At 34.5% G+C, this 15,661-nt stretch overlaps 4 protein-coding genes across 4 annotated transcripts; all 4 read left to right on the plus strand.

The window, feature by feature from the left end:
* The first annotated feature begins 321 nt into the window (after positions 1-321).
* Positions 322-1,999, plus strand: LOC128385787 (AP-2 complex subunit mu-like). Its single transcript, XM_053344701.1, is given in 2 exon segments — positions 322-772; positions 774-1,999. Coding segments are annotated over 2 exon segments (1,326 nt in total). The 5' UTR covers positions 322-476; the 3' UTR covers positions 1,804-1,999.
* A 275-nt stretch (positions 2,000-2,274) lies between these two features.
* On the plus strand, positions 2,275-5,047 carry LOC128385785 (protein unc-45 homolog B-like). Its single transcript, XM_053344700.1, is given in 3 exon segments — positions 2,275-2,716; positions 2,782-3,838; positions 3,841-5,047. Coding segments are annotated over 3 exon segments (2,388 nt in total). The 5' UTR covers positions 2,275-2,407; the 3' UTR covers positions 4,863-5,047.
* A 1,496-nt stretch (positions 5,048-6,543) lies between these two features.
* On the plus strand, positions 6,544-8,949 carry LOC128385788 (elongation of very long chain fatty acids protein AAEL008004-like). The gene has a single exon (XM_053344702.1). The coding sequence runs from the start codon at positions 7,053-7,055 to the stop codon at positions 7,956-7,958; it is 906 nt and encodes a 301-aa protein (XP_053200677.1). The 5' UTR covers positions 6,544-7,052; the 3' UTR covers positions 7,959-8,949.
* A 3,279-nt stretch (positions 8,950-12,228) lies between these two features.
* Positions 12,229-15,565, plus strand: LOC128385689 (coatomer subunit gamma-2-like). Its single transcript, XM_053344576.1, has 4 exons — positions 12,229-12,801; positions 12,873-14,537; positions 14,626-14,825; positions 14,896-15,565. The coding sequence occupies exons 1-4, from the start codon at positions 12,385-12,387 to the stop codon at positions 15,293-15,295; spliced, it is 2,682 nt and encodes an 893-aa protein (XP_053200551.1). The 5' UTR covers positions 12,229-12,384; the 3' UTR covers positions 15,296-15,565.
* The last annotated feature ends 96 nt before the right edge of the window (positions 15,566-15,661 follow it).

The raw sequence follows: 15,661 nt of genomic DNA on the forward strand, positions 1-15,661 counted from the left end.
CCGTTAGTTCATTAACTAAATGATGATGAGAAAATTATGTTCATTGTCATAAGACCTTGTTGAGAGTTGCTAATGGTTCCAATAAAAAGTGTCGATAATGAAAACATTATGTAAAGTGTGCAGGATATAAGAATCAATAACTAACAGGTTGTTGGTGAGAGTATCTAACATCAACCGTTTAATTGTTTCCAATTCAATCTGATTATCCAAGTAAAAGATAAAAAATGAAAAAGTTTGTTGATTGAATGAAATTTAAATAAAGTCCCTTTTCCTCTGATGATCCGCCTCCTTTTGAGCTTCACTGAAACTCAAAGAGTAACAACTTGTTTCTTTTCATCTTCTAACTAGGAGACAAGAAAAACACTTCCTTTCTCTTTCTCTCTCTCTCTCTCTCTTTCTCTGAATCACTTGTATTTACCTTTTCCTCCACTTCCCTTTCTCTCTCATTTCGTTTCCACTGACAGTCCGGGGACAAAATGATCGGTGGACTGTTCATTTATAACCACAAGGGCGAAGTCCTGATCAGTCGCATGTACCGAGATGACATTGGTCGCAATGCTGTTGACGCTTTCAGAGTTAACGTTATCCACGCCCGTCAACAAGTGAGATCACCAGTTACCAACATCGCCCGAACCTCGTTTTTCCATATCAAACGATCCAACCTGTGGTTGGCCGCCGTCACCAAGCAGAATCTGAATGCTTCAATGGTGTTTGAGTTTCTCCTGAAAATGTGCGAGGTCATGCAAAGTTATTTTGGAAAATCAGCGAGGAAAATGTCAAAACAATTTTGTTCTCATCTATGAACTTCTTGATGAAATCCTTGATTTCGGTTACCCTCAAAACACCGACACTGGAATCCTTAAGACATTCATCACCCAACAAGGTGTCAAATCTCAGACTAAAGAGGAACAGTCTCAAATCACCTCTCAAGTGACTGGACAAATTGGTTGGCGAAGGGAAGGAATCAAATATAGACGGAATGAGCTTTTCCTTGATGTTCTTGAATATGTCAACCTGTTGATGTCCCCGCAGGGACAAGTGTTAAGTGCTCATGTGGCTGGAAAAGTGGTCATGAAGGCTTTTCTATCGGGAATGCCCGAGTGTAAATTTGGAATCAATGACAAACTAATTCTAGAGAGCAAAGGAAAGACAAGCTCAGCTCTGGATGATCCAACTACTCGAGGTGGAAACGTAGGCTACCCAACAAAATCTTCCATCGCAATAGACGATTGTCAATTCCACCAGTGTGTTAAACTGTCCAAATTCGAGTCGGAACATAGTATTAGTTTTATTCCCCCCGATGGTGAATTTGAATTGATGAGATACCGAATTACTAAAGACATCTCATTCCCCTTCCGAATCATTCCTTTGGTCCGAGAAGCAGGCCGAACCAAGATGGAGGTGAAAGTGGTCCTCAAAAGCAACTTCAAGCCTGCGGTGGTCGGGCAAAAGATCGAGGTTAAAATACCAACGCCCCTGAACACAAGTGGTTGTCAACTGATTTGTATGAAAGGAAAAGCGAAATACAAGGCGAGTGATAACGCGATTGTTTGGAAGATCAAGAAAATGGCCGGAATGAAGGAGACACAATTAAGTGCTGAGATCGAGTTACTATTAACGGACACCAAGAAGAAATGGAATCGACCTCCGATATCGATGAATTTCGAAGTACCATTCGCTCCTTCTGGCCTCAAGGTTCGGTATTTGAAAGTATTTGAACCAAAGCTCAACTACTCCGACCACGATGTCATCAAATGGGTCCGTTACATTGGCCGAAGTGGTTTATACGAAACGAGATGTTGATTCACAAAAGATCCACAAAAGATCCGATTGATTTGATCAAATCAATCATTTTATCGATGAAACTCCCACCATTTTCTCTCTTTTTCTTCTCTTTTGCCTCCTCTCTTTTTCGAGTGTTAATTGTTATGGAAAACAATTATTTATTATTCCAAGGGTAGATAAATAAATTTATATAATTTAAGTTGCTTGTTGAAAATCAATTGATTCCATTTTATTTTCTTTCTCTCAATCGCATTGACTTTCTACTCAATAAACAGAAATTTAAAAAATATCAATTCTCTCGGGTGAACAAGGGAATCACAGGATGTCTACAATTATCCAAAAGGAATCATTTACAATTAGAAATTTTCTTCAAACTAAATTAAAGAAAATCAAGAGAAAAAATAATTCAATTAAATTGTTCGCATTCAAATTCACCGCAACTCTCACTTTCTCCTCCTCCTTCGGTCTATTTACATAACAGATTTCATTTGTTTACCTTTTTTGGTTGTGTCACACAACTTGTGTGTTTGTTTCTTGTTGTTCCGGTGTTTTATCGCTGTGGACTTATTTCACTTGAATTCTCTTCGACTTCGGTGCTCTTCCTCATTACTAATAACCAATCATGGACACAGCCCAAAGAGTGTTGCAAACACTTGATGTACTGGTTGATCCTAAACTGGGCGAGGATAAACAAGCAATAGCTGCTAACAATCTCGTTGTATTGGCTAAAGAAAGAGCCGGTGCTGAGCTAATAATTGAAAACAAAGGAATTGAAAAGATTTATAACAAATCCAATACTCTAAAGTCAATTAAAATCTACTTACCACTGATTCGAGCTCTAAGTGAGATTTGTAAACATGAAGACTCTTTTGCTCTTAAAGTGCTACGGAAATTCAGCATCGAATCTTTTTTGTTACTTATGGTTGATCAGGTAAGTTGGTTGTTTGAATGATTTAGATTGATAACAATTAATCCAATTTTTATTTCATTCACAAGTTCACCTCTGAAGAGAATGTGATGGCAGTTCAATATTTGGTTCAAACGATAATCAATAGTTTAACTGGATTTAATCCCAAAGATAATGTTCGACCATTCGCAGAGAAAATGTCCACTAATAAAGCCGTGATCGATGATATCCTGATTGCAATCGGTAAAAGAACTAGTTCCAGGGCGATGTGCGCTGAAGGCCGAGATGCTCTACTCGAACTTGTCTCACGTAATGTTGGCCATAATGCTCTTAGCAAAGGTCGACTTCTAGCCGATTCAGACTGTTTAGGAAACCTTTTAGATGTCGCATCGGAGCTCGAAGACTTGAAGTGTGAATCAAGTATGTTGATCACTCGAAACACTAGAAGTTTAGTTGCAATCGCTCTTGAACGTACTTATGAATGTATGGATTCGGATAAACTTCGAGCATTTTTCAGGGAACAATGTATGGAATATATCAAAGATAAACTACGTGGGGGTGATGTTGAGAACAGAATTCGAGCAATTGCAGTGATAACAGTTCTACTTCAGGGTCCAGTTGATGTTGGAAATTTCTGCATCAGTCAGCAAGGAATCGTCGAGATGATGTTGTTAATGGCTAAATCTGACGACGACGAAATACAACAAAAAGTTGCAGCGGAAGCGATTATTGCGGCTGCTTCGAAGAAAGAGAAATGTACCTCGATCGCTTCTATGGGAACGGGAATACTCAAGAATCTTTATCAATCTCAGAATGAAAGTATCAAAGTTCGAGCGCTTGTCGGACTTTGTAAAATCGGTTCCGCTGGCGGAGCTGATGCCTCTTTCCGTCCTCTTCCAGATGAATCTATTCATAAACTCGCCAAAGCATGTAAAAAGATTATAACTGACCAGAGTAAAGATCGTGATATAAAAAAATGGGCTTCCGAAGGACTCGCTTACCTCACTCTAAATGCTGAAATAAAGGAGGATTTAGTTGAAGATAAAGATGCAATGAGAGCTTTGATCAACTTGGCACGAACTGGTGATTTGTCTTTACTTTATGGTATCGTTACCACTTTCGTGAATCTCACCAACAGTCATGATAAAAGGAGATAATGCCTGAATTGATTGAACTTGCGAAGTTTTCAAAGCAACATGTCCCTGAGGAACATCCCAAAGATTCAAAAGAGTTCATAGAAAAACGAGTTAAAATGTTGGCCTCAATGGACGTTACATCGGCGCTGGTCTCTCTCTGTAAAACTGAAAGTATCTCAAGTCGTGAAATGATCTCTAGAGTTTTCAGTGCAATTTGCGAACAACCAGAACTTCGAGGTAAAGTCGTGGCTCAAGGAGGCGTTAAGGCTCTTCTCAGTCTTTACTTGAGTAGTAACACTGGAAGAGGAAAAGTAATCGCTGCTCAAGCCTTAGCTCGAATCGGGATTTCGATAGATCCAACTATTTCTTTTCAAGGTCAAAGATCAATTGAAGTTATCCGTCCATTAATAAGACTACTTGATGTTGAATGTTCAGCATTAGAAAATTTTGAATCGCTCATGGCTCTTACAAATTTGGCCCAAGTTGATGAAACTGTTCAACGAGCCATTCTCAAAAATGGTGGATTCTCAAAGATTGAACATTACATTTATGATGATCATCCGATGTTGAAACGAGCAGCAACTCAGTGCATTGCCAACTTGATTACAAATCCGGAAGTTGTTAAAATATTTGAAGAGGATAATGACCGAGTTAAATATTGGCTCTATCTCTGTGGTGAAGATGATCGAGATACTATCGTTGCTGCGTCTGGTGGCTTAGCGATGATAACAGGAGTTAGCGGGAAATGTTGCGAAAAGATTTTCCTTGCGAAAGATTGGGAGGAAATGCTTTTAGTACTTTGCTCGGCTTCCGATTTGGATATTCAACATCGAGCCTTATTCATTGTGAAGAACATCATTTTCACCAACAAATCACTCGCTGAGAAAATTATTGAAACAAAAATTTTCAGCGTTCTCATGGCAATAACACTTCCTCAAGTAGACGATATCGATGATAAACTAAAACTAATCGCAAAAAATATTCTGGAAAAGTGTCAATCATATGATCTCATCAAACCAGCGGAAAACAATTAATACTGTTAAACCTCTCATATTTTGATCTTTTTGACTGCAGCCATTTGAAGATTATCAATCAGAATTCAAGAAAAGAAAGACAATTTTGTTCATGGACTGTAACTTTTTATCGACAACAGTTAGACCTTGTATCAATTTGATTGGAATGATTAAAGTAACGATGGAATAAAAAGTTTAAAAAATGATTAAGATAATGATTATTTATGTTTTCCATTGAGTTTCAATGAACTGAATCAAGGGTTGATTGTTTGCAATCAGGTTTCATAGAGTGTCAATTGTATCATAATTGATACGATTTCCCTTTAATGATCAAATGAATTGAAAGGTTAGTTACAAGCCATTCAACACCTACTCATCAACTAATTAATCAAAATGGTTTAACCTTCGTATCAAATTCCTATGATTTGAAGGTGATAATATTTCCAATGATTCAATAGTCTTCCTTTGATTGTGCTCAACAATTTAAATCGAATGAAAGTAATTTCATTATTTTCGTTTAAACTTGATCCCGATTCAAATGATTAAATAATTCCCTTGATTTGGTAATAATCCACTTCAATCTTCCCATTCTTTGGATTTAATAATTTACAATACCTTCAGGCAAGAGGAAAAATTGACTCAATTAATCGAAGGCTGGACAGAATTTCATGTTCATGGATCGAATTATATAAATGCGATAATTTTGGCTCATGGCTACTTAATTTCGATTAGCAAACTTATAATTATATAAACAATCATTCGAAATTAATTGATCAAGTTTGGTAAGTTACTAGAAAATTACCTCGAGATAATTAATACTGACGATGTATTTGCCTGTTTAGTTAATCAATGATAGTAATTTAAACTTCAATTTAATTGTAAAGGTTAAACCCGATTGACTGTTTGTATGTTAATGTGATTGAATGAGCGATCCCTCTGGAATTAAAAATCAATCAGATGAAGATTTGATTAGTTTTGTTTCGAAAACTTTTACGCAATCAATTAATTACTTTCAAATGACCATTTTGAGCTAATTAACTTTTATTAAATTTGTTTCCTTATCTTCGTAAGAAATTTGATTGGCAATCAAAAATTAACGAATTAAATATCACAAGGATCAATCAGTCATCTCCTGTTATTACCTTGATATTTCAAGAGATATCTCATTGAATTGTGGGTTATCAACATCACGAAATCAGTAAATCATGATAGTAAGAATTTGGAAAGCAATTAAATCAAATTACAAACTTCCATAGATTTAAATTGTTGCAAATAATTAACAATTTCCTCAAGTTAACAATTGTAGAATCTGATGAAATAAATTGTTCACACAAAAAGTAAAGTGATAAATGAATAAACTGCATCATCATGATGATACAATTTCTTAAATTGTTAATTGCTTGAAGGAGAGAGATTCGAGTTAATCAACACAGAAAGAGATGGAAAATGAAAAAGGAAAAACTGAGAAAGAGAATCAGCCCAGAATCAGAACCAACCTGTTCAACCTTTTCCCAATTAGCTCAAGTTCAAATGTTATCTTAAAGTCATGATCATATTTTACTAATTAAAGGAAAAGCCTGAAACAAATTAGTTAATGAAAAGGAGGAGACTCGAGATTCCCAATGATTATTATGATTGTAACTGTACTTTAGATGTTCAGGTGAAAAGCTTTACGATGACTTTACGCTTGCGCTACAAAAGGAAAAGCAAATCTCCTGAAGCTCCTCAGACTTGAAGAGACTCAGTGAGTGACAGAAACAGTTGGTGAGAGATTCACTAATTCAACTTAAATTGTGTTCAAGCCAAAATGTGGTTTAAGGAACATTAACTCCGTTATATTGGATCAGCAATTAACTCACATTTAATTAGTACCTTGTGTGTCTCGGTGATCCGCTGAACGATCCATCGTTATAACGGTGGTTTTCTGAGTGGGGCTTGTTTATTTTGCCCAATTGGTTTTTCGCTCTTCTTCGACTGCCTTTGACTTCATCGTCTTCTTATTCATCATCATCATCTTCTGGTTCTTCTTCCTCTCTCATTAATATCATCATCAACACAATCTCTTTACTTCTTCTTCCATTTGATTTTACTCTTCTTCTCTCTACCAGATTTCCCTCTTCTCTCTTCACTCTCTCATTTCATCTGATTCCCTGTTAACCCCACCCAAAGTCCATCCAACCATTGGTAACCTGATAAAAAATCACTGAAACCATGGACCTATTATCCAAAGGAATATCCAAATATCACCAGTTAATGTTACAAGGTGACTCAAGGGTGGTTGGATTGCCTCTTATGGACTCTCCTTTGCCCACAGCAGCAATATGTTTATCTTACATTTACTTTTTCACAGTCCTTGGACCTCGATTGATGGAGAATCGAAAACCGTTTGAGGTCCAAAAGCTGATGATTATGTACAATTTTGCAATGGTCATATGCAGTATAATTTTTGTTTACAACGATTTAAAATACCATTGGTTAACACCAGAAGCCAGTTTCAAATGTGATCCAGTTGACTATTCAAATAGCCCAAATGGACTGCGTACCATGTATAACTCATATTTTTACTTTATTCTCAAATTTGTTGAATTTGCGGATACCCTTTTCTTCCTACTGAGGAAAAAGTTTGACCACATCACTAAACTTCACCTTATTCACCACGGTATCATGCCCTTCAGTGTTTGGTGGGGAATGAAATTTGTGCCTGGTGGTCATGCAACTTTCTTCGGCTTCGCTAATTCAATTGTTCACATTGTAATGTACATTTATTATGGTCTCTCAAGTGTCGGTCCATCCATGAGGAAATACCTTTGGTGGAAAAAGTATCTCACTGCTTTCCAGCTTGTCCAATTCATCGCTATCATGGGTCACTCATTCCAACTCTTCTTCCGTGATTGTAATTTCCCTAAGCTTTTCGGTCTCTGGATCGGATCCCATGGAATACTTTTCTGGTTCCTATTCACCGACTTTTATAAGAAGACCTACAAGAAGCCATCTCTCAACGGATCAATTAAATCATCATCTTGTTCAACCTCAATGGAGGAAAGTTCAGAAAAGAAAGCTTTGAGAAACGGTCATCGAAATGGAAACAGTGTAATTAAAGTAAAAAAGGCATCGTAAAGAGGGTTAATTAAAAGGGTTAAAACTGCGATTCTACTGCAACGTTGCTTTCTATTAACTTCCATAAACGTATCTTCACAATGAAGCAACATAAAAGGTCAAATGGAGAGATACTTATGTAACTATTAAAAAGAGAAAGAGAAAAGGTGATTTGAAAAGAAAATGGTCTTTTGATTATGATGGCGCTGGAAGTTAACGATAATGGTACTACTAATGATGAACAAGATGGAATTTGATTCACATCTACAATAACCTTTCTCTCTTTACTCTCACTCAATCCATTTACTATATTCATTTTTCTCTTCTAATTTAACCATTATTATTATTATTCTTTTTCTCTCTCCTCTTCCCTTATTTCTACTTTTCTTCCCTCTCTTTTTTCTATTCTTATTGATTGAGATTCAGCATCTGCACGCTGTTTTTTTCAAAGAGCATTTAAAGTTTTACATATTCACAAGTCAAAGAAGAAGAAATAATCGCAATATCATACGATGGATATGATGTGTAGACCCAAAAAGGCCCAAAGGTTCAAGCCGGATCTCTATCTCTCTCTTTCTCTCTTTCTCTCTATTCATTATTTCTAATCTGTATCTGTAAATCTTTTCATTTGCTTTTGCAGAATTTTGTTGTCTGTTTATCTCTCTCTCTCCACTCCTTCTCCTCCCCCTCCCTCGTCTTCAATTCTTTTTGTCACCAAGTTGTGTCAGAACTGAAAAAGTTGATTTTTTGTTGGTCCTTCTTTTTTTTCTCTTTTCTTCTTCTTGAAATCTGTCTAAGTACAATTCATTCAACTTCAAAGAATCACATTTTTTGTCTTTCTCTTCTCTCTTTTTTTGTAAACTTATATAATTGTTTCTCTCTTCTAATCAAAGACTATTTGATATTCATTAGTTGAATCCTGAATGTATTATAATCTGATAAACATTAACGCGAAAAGCCAAATAATAGTCGATAATAATGGTAATAAAAAGCAAAGAACGAGAAATTTTAATTATAACAACAGTTAGTCAATTGTTTGTTATCTCATGATTATTTTCTTCACGAATCCAACTCTATCCATGGATAATATTTATGAGCAATTAAATGAGATAAGATTCTAACAAGGTACTGATAAAAGTAACAAGTTTAAGAAAAGATCATGAGAATGAGAATTTGAAAAGAACAAAAGTAATTTTCAATAAGTAAGAAGATGAAGATGAGGATAAGTAAAAACAAGAATTTTCATTACGAATTTAGTTAAATGAATTCTAAAAGAAAAAGAACCTGAAAAAGAAGATAAAAGCGACAACGAATCAAGTAGAAAATGTGAACCAGGATAGAAAAGGATAGAGATAAATTTAAACCAGAAGCAGGATGAAGATGAAGATGAAGATGATGAATGGAATGAGAAGATGATGATGGTGTAGGGGGAGAGGAAAATGCGAGAAAATGAAAGCATCAACAGTAATATCATTTTCGGACGGCGAAAGTTTTCCGGTGGCCAGTTGGGTGGGTTTGAGGACGATCGTCATAATCACCATGATGATGCAAACGACGCTGATGATGATGAAGCGCGATCTCATTTCTGACCCTGTTTAACTTGACTGGATATATTTATCCTCCTAAAGCCTCATTCTTGGTGGAGAGAGAGAGAGAGAGAGAGAGAGAGAGAGAGAGAGAGAGAGAGAGCATGATAATGAAGATGATGACGAGTGAGAAGAAGCATAAAAATTAACTCTAATCTTGAGTAAATTTCCGATCCTCTCAATCTCTTATTTTTAGAATTGATGGAACTTCAGTTTCAAGATTATTCATCCTGAGGTTGAATCTTTTGCTCTTCTACACCATCAATGAAATAGCAAAGAGCAGAATTTTTCATGATAAATTGTGTTTTCTTTATTTTCTTTTTTCATTCAGATTCATACGATTTAAAAATTTCCATCATGAAAATAATTAATATTATCATTCATTTGATCATTAATGATACATTATAATGTAGTTGGACATAGACAACAAGTATTGATGTCAAACTATTAATTGTTATCAAAATAAATTAATCATCCATTTCTACCGGTAAATTATGCATTCATTTTATTATCATTATGTTCATCAGTCAACAATTAGTTAACAATCTAAATAATGATGATGGTTCATTTCAGATAATCATTTATAATCACAATTACCGGGTTACCATGATTCTTTCACCATCTAATCATCATTAGCTTACAACAAACAGTTAATTGTTTATCAAGTTTCATGTTTATACCTATGGGAATTAATTTATTTCTCATCCACATATCACAACCAACGGTAATTAAGGATGGAAATTAACTATTTAAGTAATTATAATGAATATCATGCTCAAATTAAAGTCCAAATAAATGGAATCACACTCATCTTAATGAATTTTTATTCCAATTTTCCTCTTCTTCCTCCTCTTTCTCTTTCTCTCTCATCATCATCAACAAATCACATCATTATATTCATCTTGAACATTATCTTAATCTTCCTGATTATCATCATCGTCTTTAAATGGGACAAAAGTTTATCTTCATTGACATAGACTTGAAATAAATAAGTAAATTGTGTTTTCCGTTTAATTTTTTCTTCTCATTTCAATTCATTGAATTGATGAAAACTTTAAGAAGAAGATGATTCATTGAGATGATAAAAAGACTTTAATCTCTTCTGGTCATCATCATCATCTTAATTGCTTATCCATTATGAGAACAACAAAACTTTCACCCCGAAGGGCAGAAAACGAAATTCGTATCATCATGATTATCATTCAACAATCAATTTCAAATTCACTTCTCGATTTCATGATCGTTTGATTAACTTTCATCGAAAACTTTGAATAGATTGTGGAAGATTAAAGATCTTACCAATTACAATGAGCATTTTCTGGTCAAATAACACGAGCATTAAATCAATTAATTTAAATTATTAACTTGATGTCAAATTATATTGATGATAATTAATTAAATGTTTACTTAAAGATCAACTTTAATCAATAAGAATCAATAACTTGTTGTTGTTTCTCTTAAATTACTTGACCTTTTAACTTAATGAAATTGTTTTTGAAACTTTGCTCGGTCTTCATGGTTTTCTTATCATGAAACTTTAAATTACCTGATCTTTGATTGTGATAATCATTGATAGTTAACTGGATCCTGTCAAAAAGATAAGTAATTATTATCGACATCATCACAATTAACAACATTATCATCCAAGGACAAGATTAATTCACTTCATTTTTTACATTCGAACTTTTTTTCTGATAACTTTTTTTCAGCGTAAACAAGAAACACTTTCACTCCTCTTTTAACAATTTACTGATTGTTGGACAATCAGCAATTTATTGATTATTCCGTTAATAATAAAAGGAAAAGACCTCTAATTCCTTTAAAGGTCAATCCAATCAATTCACAACAATTTAACTTTTTTCTTTTCTCGAAAACATCTTCGAACCTTTTTTCGAACATTTTTAATAAAGTTACATTTTAATGATCGTAATTATTTCAAACTAAATAATGAATTAATTTAATTGGGATCAGTTTTGACTTCAATTATTAAATTACAGTTGATGATTAAGTTAATTATCATTAAAGATAATGTTGCAATTAACGATTGTTTTTCTTTCATCTTGATCAATGATCTTTATCCCTTTAAAATTGTGACGATTTTAAATTTACTAATGACTGAGTTTTAATCAATCAACCTAAACAATTAAAATCAAATAGCCAATAATAGTAATTTTATTTATTAATAATTATGATCTGAAAATTTAAATATTCAAATAATATTTAGTATAAGTAATCATTTATTTGGATCTTTAAAAGCAGTTTATTCATTTCAAGAAACTTATCCAATTGTAGATCAAAATCATTTGGAAACAATCAATTTTGATCAGTGAATCATTTTCAATCTTATTATCAGACAATTAGTTAAATCACTCAATTGTATTGATTTTATCTCACCTGTAGATTATTTTTCTACTCGATTACTAATTAAACATATTCACGTTCTTTTGTCTATGTCATGAAAATAATAAATTTCTTCACCTCTCCATCATTTTGACAATTTCGATGGTGTGTAACTAAATTTTATCTAAAAAATCAGACAATTAACTCAAATAATTCAAACAATGAAACAATTTCCTTCAATAATAAACATAATCAACTTTCTGGTTCTTTTCATTTGGAAATCGCGCTTCTACCAAATTCCAATTTGAATTTCCAACGTGATGGTAACTCCATCTAACGAATTGTGTAACAGATCAAATGTCTGACAATTGGTATTTACTGTTTTTGATCTGGAAGTCAACGTGTCTCAATTTGTTTAATTAATTATCAATTAGATTGTTGTTGTTTTTTATTGTTTAGCTTAATTTTTATTAGGCTGGTGTTGGTAATTGGTGTTCCATTGGATTCATTGCTCTCGTAAAATGTATCACAAAAAGGATAAAAAAGACGATGAAGATTTGGCAATTGCTGGTAACGTTTTTGCCAAAGTAACAAAAACATCGGCTCTTCAAGATGCGAGGAGTTTCAATGAAACACCGGTCAATGCGAGAAAATGTACCTTAATTTTAACCAAGATTCTTTATTTAATGAACCAAGGAGAAACTTTTACTACCCAAGAAGCTACTGATTTATTTTTCAACATCACTAAATTGTTCCAATCTAAGGATACAACTTTAAGGCGTTTGGTTTACATTGGTATAAAAGAGCTATCGAAAATAGCTGAAAATGTTTACGTTGTCACATCTAGTTTAACCACCGATATGAATGCCAAGGATGACCTTTGTCGACCTCAAGCTCTACGAGCTCTTTGTCATATCACTGATGGTACCACTTTCCAGGTTTGTTATATTTTTGTTTACTTAATTGTTATTCCGTTTTCTAAATGATTGCTTTTCTTTTTTAAACCCAGGGCATTGAGCGATACATGAAACAAGCAATAGTTGATAAGAATCCAGCAGTAGCTTCTGCAGCATTAGTATCAGCTTATCATATGGCTAAGAACATTCCGGAAGGTGTTAAGAGATGGGTTAATGAGGCCCAGGAATCGGTCAATTCTAATAATGTTATGGTCCAGTATCATGCTCTGGGATTACTTTATCATATTAAGAAAAATGATCGTTTAGCTGTCTCCAAGTTTCTGGCGAAGTTTTCTCAGACCGGGCTAAAATCACCCTATGCCCTCATCATGATGCTTCGAATGGCAGCTCACCTTTTCTCCCAAGATACAACTAACTTTCAATATCTTAAGTTGATTAGCAAATATTTCGACCATTCATCTGATATGGTCATGTATGAAGCTTTGAAGCTGTTTTTAAAAGCTGGGTGTATAGCACCAGTAGACACATTGGTTGCTGCTGGGCTTATGCAGTTAACTATGCCTTCCCTTAGACCAGCGGGCAAATTTGAGGCTGTCAGAACCCTTAATCAAATCGCTATGGTCAAACCGAAAGATGTCGAATTGTGTAATGTTGAATTGGAAAACCTGATAACCGATCCCAACCGATCAATTGCTACCTTAGCGATTACAACGTTACTCAAAACAGGACAAGAAGGCTCTGTCGATCGTCTTATTAAGCAAATTTCTACATTTATGAATGAAATTTCCGACGAATTTAAAATCGTAGTCATCACTGCAACCCGAAAGTTGTGTCAAAAGTTCCCTCGTAAACATTCAGTTATGATGAATTTCTTGGAGACCATGTTGAGAGAAGACGGTGGAAGTGAATTTAAGAAAGCAATTGTGGACACTATTCTCAACATCATCTTAGATAATCCCGATGCAAAAGAAGCTGGTTTAGCTCATCTGTGTGAATTCATCGAAGACTGTGAACATGCTGACCTAATGATCAGAATCCTTCATCTTCTTGGCAAAGAGGGACCCAAGACTACACGACCATCCCGATACATTAGATATATTTACAACAGATTGATATTGGAATCTGCTCCCATTCAGGCCGCTGCTGTTAGTTCACTTGCTAAGTTTGGTGCTCAATGTGAAGGCTTGTTACCTGATATATTAGTTCTGTTACGCCGATCTTTACTGGAGACAGACGACGAAGTGAGAGATCGAGCAGTATTCTATCTTGGTATCTTGATGACAAATCAAAAATCTTTGTATAATCAATTCATCTTAAACCCAATACAAGTATCAATTGTAGACCTTGAAAAAGCTCTTCTGCAATATGTCTCCAATCCGAAAGAAAGTCCATTCGATATAAGAACGGTTCCACTTGCCACACATCCACAGCCCATCGAAGAGATAATTAAAAAACCACAAGTGAATGGAGTGAAACCATCAGCTGACGCTAATCAAAATCAGAAATTAGCTTCAGTTGAAACTGGTGAAACACGACGAGCTAAATACGAGGAGTTATTAACATTTTTCCCCGAGTTAGAAGAGTTGAAATTAGGACCACTAACCAAATCCTCGCAACCTATTGAATTGACCGAGTCAGAGACGGAATATGTTGTCAAGTGTATCAAACATGTTTTCAAACGACATATTGTATTTCAATTTGATTGTATCAACACTCTCAACGATCAAGTTCTCGAAAATGTTCGAGTTTCAATGCAGGTGAGATTCAGTCAATCTTTTTTCATTTCCGTTCAATTTTACAACATAATCATAATAATAACTTGAAAATCTATCCTATTCTTCCCAGGTTCCTGAGGGATACAGGAAAGTTTGCATAATTGAATGTCCAAGACTCGAATATGATGTGCCCGGAGTAACTTACACATGTGTGGAACTTGTGGCCGAAGATGTTACTTCTTACACTGGAACATTTGAAAATCTTTTATTGAAATACATCGTAAAAGATTGTGATCCGGATACTGGAAAAGTTTCAGATGATGAAGTTGGGTTAGTATGATGTTTACTCATATGTTTGTTTACTTTCCTTGGATTAACTGTTTTTGTCTTCTCTCTTCAGGTATGATGATGAGTACGCATTGGAAGATGTTGAAGTTTATATATCAGATTACATACAAGGAACAATTAAATCCAATTTTGCTTCAGCATGGGAAGAGTTGGGACCAAACGCCGAAGTTGAAGAGACTTTTGTTCTTCTATCATTTAAAACAATCGGTGAAGCAATAACAAATATCGTTCGCTTCATGGGCATGGCTCCTTGTGACCGATCAGACGTCGTTCCTGAAGGAAAGTTGTCCCATTCTCTATATCTATCTGGTGTATTTCACGGAGATGACGAAATCTTGGCGAGAGCCAAATTAGCTGTAACAACCTCTGCTAGTGATGGTGTTACTATGAAATTATCAATCAGATCAAACAACTTGGATCTTTCCAATTTTATAGTTTCCATAATTGCCTAAATTAAAGCCTCTCTCACTTTATACGGAGCAAAACCTTTTTTAAAAATTATTATTATTATATAAATATACTTATAATTCATCAACGTTGAATTTTTTCCGTCGTCTCAACAAAGTTAATAGACAATTAAGATTCCCTGTGACAGCGTTTGGAAAATTACGTTGAATGGATAAAGTGACAAGTGTAATCAATTAATTATTGGAAAGCAACAATCATAATTAAGAATAAATTATTGTCTCGGATTTAAATTAAAGTGAAATTGTTTTATTGAATCGAATTGATTCTTGTCCAGTAATCAATTTCATATCAATCAATTGTCAACAAAATCAAAAAGTTCCAAGAGATAAATAAACTTACATCATTATATT

The sequence above is a fragment of the Panonychus citri genome, unplaced genomic scaffold (assembly GCF_014898815.1).
Source record: "Panonychus citri isolate SS breed McGregor unplaced genomic scaffold, ASM1489881v1 Contig00050, whole genome shotgun sequence".
Taxonomy (NCBI): Eukaryota; Metazoa; Arthropoda; class Arachnida; order Trombidiformes; family Tetranychidae; genus Panonychus; species Panonychus citri.